The 9540-nt window shown below is 34.8% G+C and overlaps 1 protein-coding gene and 1 pseudogene across 1 annotated transcript; one reads left to right on the top strand and one right to left on the bottom strand.

Moving 5' to 3' along the window:
- Positions 1-210: 210 nt before the first annotated feature.
- LOC130504885 (transcription factor CPC-like) lies at positions 211-905 on the bottom strand (annotated as a pseudogene).
- Positions 906-6739: 5834 nt separating this feature from the next.
- Positions 6740-9287, top strand: LOC130504884 (mitochondrial inner membrane protein OXA1-like). Its single transcript, XM_056999494.1, has 10 exons — positions 6740-6888; positions 7027-7492; positions 7581-7671; positions 7768-7815; positions 7994-8052; positions 8136-8211; positions 8284-8415; positions 8526-8633; positions 8704-8758; positions 8847-9287. The coding sequence occupies exons 2-10, from the start codon at positions 7038-7040 to the stop codon at positions 9140-9142; spliced, it is 1320 nt and encodes a 439-aa protein (XP_056855474.1). The 5' UTR covers positions 6740-6888; positions 7027-7037; the 3' UTR covers positions 9143-9287.
- The last annotated feature ends 253 nt before the right edge of the window (positions 9288-9540 follow it).

Genomic DNA, 9540 nt, shown 5'->3' on the forward strand with positions numbered 1-9540 from the left:
TAACGTGATTATTATCATATATACGTACTACATTCTCTTTCGCACGTAGCATAGTTTATAGAATCGATATTTTAGAAATTGAAGCTCCTAAGCTAATATATATTATAGTAATTATACATATTCCAAATTAGTAATTCAAAGGACAACTACTTTTTCCCTTTTTTCTAAAGAGAGGAAAAAGAATACTTTTATACAAAAGAAAATCATCTCCTAACAATCTCTTCGTCTGTTGGCAAAACAAACACCATGTTTCATTAAGCCAAATCTTCTTTCTATCTCCTCCGGTGTTCGTCCCGGAATCCTCCCGGCTATCAATTCCCACCTATTTACACACACGTACCATAAAATCTTACCGTCAAATACATTTTATGTAATTAGTCTTCCCTTTTTATAAAAGAAAACTAGCATAATACGAAAATGTTTTGCTAAGTATATGCCGTACCACGTCTCTACTACAATCTTACTTAGGTTTTGTTATACATAAACAAACAAAAACGAAACTGGATCAGAAATTAGGCTGAACATATTGATTGAGTCTTGGCAGCTCAGCTCGGTTCGGCCCAATAGTAAAATAAATAAATGATGGAAACAGACAAAGAAAAGTGAATAGCAAAGATCAAGATGAATCCCCCGAGAGAGAGTTTTTACCTGTCTCCGACGAGTTTATACATCGATAAATGAGATTCTTCTTCTTCCTCCGTCCTTTCACAGCTTCCCATTCTATGCTACTCACTTCTGCTAATATCAAACATCAGACTCTAATTCTCAATCCAATGAAAGATAGGGACAGAAGCAGAGAGCTAGAGAGAGATAGATAAAGCTGATCACCTTCGGAACACGACGCTTTTGGCCTTGCCCTGTCTCCGACGTCGTCTGTCCATTTTTTTACCGTCTTTGTCGGAACAAAAAAGGTCAAACAAAGAGAGAAAGAAATCTTGAGAAACAAGAGATCAATAACTTTGTTTCTTGTGTTCCTCGAAAGAAAAAAAAAAGTGAGAGAGGGGCTCGAAAAAGAATTGAAAACTAGACAGGTTATTTTAATAACTGCGCATTGTCAGGTTAATTCCTAGAATAATTATTTATTTAATATTATCATACTCAATTATTAAACATTATTAAGTAGTTTTAGTTCGATGAGCGGAAGAAAACGAATCTGTAAACTGTAGTTACGTCACTTACGTACTGTGTGTTGGCTTCAACTGCCTCGTTAATCAGATGGAAGAACGACAGATACAACCATAATTACCTATACTATTAAATAAATAACATCTTCAAACCTTTGACTTGCGGTTGCAGCCTTGCAGGAGTGAGCATTTCGGTTTAATTTTGGGTTCAATTTGGGTTGGTTCGTTTGGTTTATTTAGGTTTAGGAAAATTTTACCCAAATCGATCTAATATTAGTTTGGTTTTAGTTTGGTTTTTACTTGTGTTTATTTAGTTCAATAGAGTTGATTTTTTTTTTAGTTTTATCTAGTTTTATTACAAATATCTTTTACAAGAACATAAACAAATCATCATTTTGAATCATTTATTTCTTTATATTAAAATGTAAGCTAAACATCACAATAAAATGTAAAAAATGTAATCCAATTTTTTATATTATCTTTAAACTTATTACATATCATAAATAATTTTTGTTTTGATGTTAATCTATAGATTCATTATTTTTTATTTTAATATTAGTTATGTTTTTTTATTCTTTATACTAAAATGTATAAATTTATATTTAGTATTTTAAATTATAATTATTAAATTTTAATATAATTCTGTATTTAATTAATCTAATTAAAAATACTTTGGTTTTTCGATTTGATTCGGTTTTAGCCGAACCATTTGAGTTCGGTTGGGTCGGTTTGGCTCGGTTTGAGTTCGGTTGGATCGGTTTGAGTTCAGTTGGATTGATTTGGTTTGGTTCAGTTTATTTTTTCACCCACCCTATAGCCTTGTAAGAATAAAAGGAGCTTCCTTAAAGTAAACTTTTTAAAAGACGAGTATATCCCTATTAATATGCTGCTTGTTGTAAATGAATTAGTGATTTATTAAAATTCCAAACACCAAGTTTTTTTTTTTTGGACTGAAAATAAAAGTGCCCACACGTAGAATCGAACTACGGACCAACACCAAGATTTTGTTTTATAGACTATATTGGAAAAATAATAAATTAAATAGATAAAAAACTCTGTCAAAGGCAAAGCTAAAAGATATTTATTAAATTGAAAATATAAAAAATACAATAATAACACTTGATTTGTTTTGCAAGAAAAATCTCAGACATTCCATTTGAAAGTTTGATATAAGAGGAAAGTTTGGTAGAAGAAAAACCCAGATAATTAATAATATGATATTCTAATCAAACAAAAGAAAAAAAGGGGTAAGAGAAGAATAGTTAGCTCGAAACAAATCTCTGGACCAAACGATCCGGTATCATACTTATTTTGTTAATTTTTTTCTTGACGCCACTTATTTTGTTAATTAATCAACATATATTGATTATAAATATTGTTTAACCGCATTCTCGAGATCGGTTTAATCATATACTTCAAGGAGTTTATCTTCTTTAATATTATTATCAGGAGTTAAACCAATGGATTGAAATCAAAAGCAGAGAAGCACATTTGTTTCTATAAAAGCTTGGACTCTGAAAAGGCACAATTCAGACAAGTATCTAACAAGAAAGAAAAATATTCGGTACATGTGGTGGTTAAATAAATGATATTTAACCAAAAAGACTATTGAAAATAAACTGTTTGAGACTAACTAGGTCTGGGCGTTCGAGTCTTCGGGTCGGTTTCGGATCGGTTTTGGATCGGTTCCTTTCGGATTCAAGTTCTTTCGGGTCCTAAATATTTGGACCCAACAGGCACTTTTAAATTTTCAGTCCGGGTCCAGGTTCGGGTCCAGGTCGGTTTGGGTTTATAATTAAAATACTTGTTAAATACCCATATTTTTTCGGTCCGGGTCGGGTTCGGGTATTTAGGATCTAAAAAGACAAAATAACTACAAAAATTTCATCAAATTTAGTCAAAATCTTTCATGTATATCTAAAGTTTTTCAAAATACTTAAAATAAACTATTAAAATTTAAAAAACAAAATTTTGAATTCTAAATTGTACATTTAAAACTCCATATTACTTTAAAAATAATAACAAAGATTGTTAACAAAAAACAATTCAACTAATCATAAAATAAAATATAGAACAATAGAACATAACAAAACCTAATTTTGGATATTCATGTTTTTAAGTAGGGTATAAATCGGTTCTTGTCGGGTCGGGTCTATTCGGGTCGGTTTTTTTTGGGGTCCTGGTCTATTCGGGTCGGTTCTTTTCGGGTCCGGGTCTATTCGGGTAAAAAAAATTTGGACCAACAGATACTTATAAACTTTCGGGTCGATTCCAAGTTCGGGTATTTTTGGTTCGGTTCCAGGTCGGGTCTTTAGGTCCGGGTTTAAATTGCCCAGGCCTAAGACTAACCTTCTTCTATTTAATTCAGATTTCGTGTATGACGTGAAGTGCAAAGGTTAGATAAGTCTATATATAAGACGAATAGCTGCTATTAGGAGTGGGCGCTTTATCCGATATCCGAAGTGGTATCCGAACCCGATCCGAAACGAACTGAAATCCGAACCGAAGTAGCAAAATATCTGAACGGGTATTAAGTTAGGAGAAATTGGATATCTGAACCCGAACGAGTAATACCTGAACCTGAATAGATATTCGAAGATAACCGAACCTATGTATATTTACCCTTATATTTCTAGTTTACATCTCTTATTTTCTTTAAAATATTTATATTGATGTTACACATACTTTAAAATCATATAGTATATATATATATATATATTATATATATATATATTATATATATATATATATAATTATGGAGAAACTAATTTGATATTCATTTAAAATGCATGTCAAACTTTTTGTTTCATGTATTAACAAAAGTTATATCCAAAATTTAAAAACAAATAGCCAAATTAATATTTTTATTTTTGAAATATTATCTCCATTCTACCTACTTGAGGCCAACAACTCTCTCGAACCCAATTGAAGTTGGCAATACATATGCATTTTTCAGCAGTCTTTTACTCTTCGACCACATCAACCTGAATTTCTCTTCGACCACATCAACCTAACCTCATTCTCCCATACACTCTTTCTTCTACCACAATTTCTCTAACGATTCCTTTCCCAACCATGTTTCACTCAGTTAACCTTCTCCCAATTCAAGTGACCACTTTTCACCGAACCACGCCTCAGTTGACCTAATCTCGTTTTTACGTCCCACTTTCTCATTTGTCACGAAACCAACCATCAGATTAGTTTTCTTATCCTTTAATCTAACGGTGCTTAACAATTTCAATCTACGGATTAATTGCAACTGAAAAAAGCAACTATATGTTACTTATTTTTGACCAACAACTCACTTTTGACTAGATTGCAACTGTCTTTATAGACAAGGGCATTTAGGGAAGAAGAAATACAAAAGAAAGTCACACCTCCAACAAAAATTGGTTGAACATGTTAAAAAAATTACATGGTAAGACACTTTATCACTTTCATATTACTTCTAAAGACACAATACGCTTGCAACACACTTTTTTGAAGGTGAAAGACTTTCATACCTTTCTTAACTAAAAGGAACAAAAAATCCCAGCAAACGAGATCAAACGTGTTCCAACTCATCTTTTGATTTTACCAAATCTCAAAATCTTCTCTCTTTAGAGATTGAAGATTAAGAACCCTAGTTTTCAAGTAATCCCCAATTGGATCCGATCTTTCACTTTTTTTCCTCCATGAATGTTCTGGGTTTTGTACCTCTGCAACAAAGCCGATGTCTTTATTCCTTGTGACTGCCATTGACGAGCTCTGTTGGTCAAAGCTTTTCATCTAAACCTGTAGCTAAAGAGACACCTTCTGATTATGGACCTTGTGCAAATCCTCTCAATGGGTTCCAGGAAATCATCAATGGACAGAACCCATCATCAAAACGATTATATGGCCGCCATTATGACCGAGAAGGAAGCTATGGTGAATCGTTTTCTTGTCAAGGCTCTCCAGAATCCTTGTCATCGTCTCACCAGTTAGTCAATTCTATCCCAAACCCCCCAAGATTCAATTTTTCACTTTCTTCCTTTGTTGGATTGATTTGATTTTAGTCATGTCTTTAGCATTCTGGAGTTTGATAGAATTGGGGAATCATGTTTATGTTTTCTCTACAAATCGATCCTTTTGTTTGGTGACTTGGGTTTGGCTTTCTTGCTCGACAATTTGATCCATAACTATGGTTGCTTTGCTTGTTGTTAGTAAAAACTATTTTTCTTCCTCCCAAAGTTGATAACTTTAATATATGTATTTTATTTAATGTTGCTTTGTTTGTCTTCTTCAGTAACAAGAATGAGGTTCTGAATCCAAGTTAGGACCTCACTGAAATTCCCAGAAAAGTGTAAGCTTAGCAAAATTAATTTGCCAAATTTTAATCTTTTATGTTTCCTTGTGATATTAAATTGTTTTGTTTTGGATCAGTTTTTACTCTCACAATGCTAATATGATTCCTCCTTAATTACCGAGTTTTGTGGACACTAACTTCATCACCTTCTCAAGTCAGAATAAGGTATATGTCACATTACTTCTCTCTACTAATTGTCTTTGTGGACATGATTCTAATTAATATCCTTTTGTTGTGTCTACAAGACCTTGTCCACAAGACCTCGTCCACAGTATGCTGAAAATTCTTCGTCCACCAAAACCTTGTACATGAAACCTCTTGTAGAATTAAAAACATTGTTTATATTTCTTGTAAGAGTTTGTTTTTGTTCTAGCTTTGAAGGATTTGGTGGCTAATCATGCTTCTCTGTTAGGTTCACTCACACATGAGCTCAAAGAAATTGGGTTTATGGCCAGGAAGTAACTCGGTTCTCTGGTGCTATATTTTTTTTCTTCTTCCTTCATTGGTTGGTTCTATGTCCATACCATATATGTCCACATTTTACTTGTCCACATGTTATGTTCGTATTTTTCTATATCCACATTTTAATTGTCCACAAATACATAATTTACAAGTTTTTTTCTATGCGTGGATATGTTTTTAATATTCAAATGAGTAAAATACACGTAAATGGATGTTAAAATGTAGAAAATAAAAAACTACAACTTATTACATCAAATTTATTTATATATTTTTAGATTCAGAATATAATCAAATAAAGAAATAGAGGGTAAATTGATAATAAAAATAATAAGAATTAAAAAAAAAAATCACTTGGCTCAACGAAATTACGTATACACTCCAAGCGAAAGCTCTTTAGGAGTTTCAGTTCATCAGGGACAAAAATATCTAGAAACCCTCTCAAAATCATAAAATGTGTTCTTCAAGTGCAATGTGCCTCTGAGTGCAAACAAAAAGACAAATGTGTCTTATAATGTAATGCACTCTAATAGTTTAGGGTCGAACACAAAGTAACCTTTTGTGTAACTTTCTCCGATCTAAAAGCATGCCAAGGTTGTAAAGAGTATGTATGTGCCTCGTATGGCTTTTTACTTGGTCTAAGAACATTAATTGTACTAAGAGTGTGAATAAGCCCATACGGAGTGTTAATTCATGACAGAAAATTGGGCCTCTGAAATCCTACTACTTTACTAGGACTTGAAAGCCCACAAAATGCAAATTCGAAGCTTTAGATCGTTCTCGTTTGTTGAGGAAGAAGTGAAACGTTGCGTTTTGGAGTAGCTAGCCTACGGCTGTCAGGTAGAGAGAGAGAGAAACGCGAAGCCTTTCTTTCAACTCTCTCACAGGTCTTAAAGCCCTAAAGACTTGGAGTCCAACTGTGGTGGTGATCTATCTCTCGTCTTACCTCTCCCGTTCTTAAAGATTACTTTCCGTCAGGTAATGTCTCTCAGTTTCCTTAGTTTTCTCGAGAAAAATGCTGCGAAGCTCTAAAAATGGGAAGTGTTTGATTGAGAAAGTGTGAGATTGATTTGATTTTTTTTTTTGTTTTTTTTTTGTAATTTCGAATATTCTCAGGATCTTCGGTAATGGCTTGCTTGCGTGGTATCTCGAAGAGAGTTAATCTCTTACAGAGGCGAGTTTACCCAACGTGTGGTCATCTCATCAGTAACGACAAAGATGAAACTAAACCAAGTTCTGATGCAGTGATGATCCCTAAACTCTTTGGAGCTAACAACAAGCTTACCTCTATGTTTACGGAGAGGCAGTTTGCTGCTCCCTTGGGTCTTGGATTGTCTTCTTCTCGGTACATGAGCTCCTCCTCTACTACACCACCACCCACGGAATGGTCTGATAAAGTTGATGGTATCGACTTTGTTGCACCTCAAGTCGTTCCTGATCAGATCGTTGAAGCTGTGACGATGACAAGCCAAGCTGTTCCTGCTGTGAACGAGGTTGCTATTGCAGCTGCGGATTCTGCTTTTCCTGTTGCTGCTTTGCAGCATTTGATTGATGCTCTTCATTCCTTTACTGGCTTGAACTGGTATATTATATTTACACACTCTTTTTTTTTTTTTCTGTTCTGTTTCTGTTTTGTATGTGAGTTTTTTTTTTTGTTTTGTTTTTTTCAGGTGGGCTTCGATAGCTTTGACTACTGTGCTCATTCGTGGAGTTACAATTCCCATTCTTTTGAATCAACTTAAGGCTACTTACAAACTCAATGTTAGCTCCCGCTGTATTTTTAATTTTTTTTTTATTTACATTATTAGGATATGCTTCTTTTTGCACTAGTGCTTCATCTATCATATGTTCTTGCAGCTTCTGAGGCCTCAACTGGAGGAGCTAAGACAAGAGATGGGCAATAAGGTAACAAGCTCTTCCTCCTCCTTTTCTTTACTTGTTCTTTGTACCGTTTGTGAGTGTCTCATTGTTCAAGTCCATGAATCAAAACGCCTTTCCGTTTCATAACACCATGGGTTGCTCCACCTTGCTTTTCTAATTACCCACTTGTCTTGACCTTTTGCGTGTGTTGTTATTTTCTTAGGGTACGGATCCTGAAGCCATGGCAGAAGGCCAAAGACGGATGCAGTTATTGTTTAAACAGTAAGTCTCTTTTTTGATTGGTCTCCTAAAGTTAAAAGGTACAACTAGATTTCTCCTTTGCTGATTTTGGTGGATTGGCTTAGGCATGGGGTAACTCCGTTTACACCTCTCAAAGGACTTATTATTCAAGGCCCCATCTTCATCAGCTTTTTCTTTGCGGTAAGATATTTGATCTCATTGAGTTGACTCTCATCATTGCATTCACTGATTGATGCTTGTCTACATATACAGATCAGGAATATGGCCGAGAAAGTACCGTCATTTAAAACCGGTGGAACTCTTTGGTTTACTGACCTCACCACTGCAGATACTACATATATCTTGCCACTTCTCACCGCAGTTACTTTCATTATTATGGTGGAGGTAGTAGCTTTGTATATATGCTTTTGCTTTATCTATATCACTTTTAGTAGTCGTCATTGTCAGACTTAATATATATTGAATGCAAGTCTTGTATTGTTTTGTGTCTGTAGTCCAACATGCAGGAAGGTATGGAAGGGAATCCAGTAGCAGGAACTATGAAGAAATTCTCAAGAATCATTGCCATTCTCTCTATTCCAATTTTGATGGGCATTGAAAAGGTAAAATAGTACTCTCCTCCCTCTCTTGACTCTCTTTGATGTGGATAATAAGCAATGAGTTTTTGGGCAGGCATTGTTCTGTTACTGGCTCACTTCCAACCTGTTTACCCTTGGGTATGGACTAGGCAAGTCCCCTATCTCTTTCCACAGAGTCTTGAAACTTGAGATGAAAGAGTTTTGATGTGACATTGTGTATATAATTAATGTGTGCAGCACTAAGACGTCCTGATGTGAGGAAGCTCTTGAATCTACCGAATGTTGGCACCTCTTCTTCCACCGGGCAGCCATCTCCGCCGCCTTCGCCTATTCCATTTTCCTTTGAGCAGCCAAAAGACCAAAGTGTTGTTGGTCATGAAGATCCTCCTATGCATTCCTCCCAAGATCCTCATGTGTCTTCTTCCTCCGAGTCATCTTCGAGTGTTCCAGAGAGAAGAATCTCCAGGAGTTCAGTTCTGAATCAGAGAATCAGAACTCTGGAGAGACAACTCAAAGACCGAAAGAAGAAGTGACCGGTTCTTTCTGTATTTTTTTTTAATGTTAAAGTTGTTTTGCTTGAACTGGCTGAGATACAATAGAAGGAAGGGATTAAGTATCCTCCGGAATTTAAGGTTTTGAATATGAAGGCAATAATCAAGTCATATGGATTACTCTGAAGTATTCATCTTATATACTGATAAGACACTACAAGAGGTTCCTATCAAAGTGCTAGCTATAGAGAAAACTAACTTAAACTCCTTGGCACGGTAATCCGAGAAACTGAAAACACTCCTATTCTCAATTGATCTTTATCGATGATCTTTGTTATTGTAAAGGTCTCCCTTTAAATAGGGATCCACCTTGAAGAATGCATATAACAAAATATGAAAAGTTGCAGAATGGAATTAAGTAAAAACTAGACCATAGATGG

This window comes from Raphanus sativus, unplaced genomic scaffold, assembly GCF_000801105.2.
Source record: "Raphanus sativus cultivar WK10039 unplaced genomic scaffold, ASM80110v3 Scaffold1865, whole genome shotgun sequence".
Lineage (NCBI taxonomy): Eukaryota > Viridiplantae > Streptophyta > Magnoliopsida > Brassicales > Brassicaceae > Raphanus > Raphanus sativus.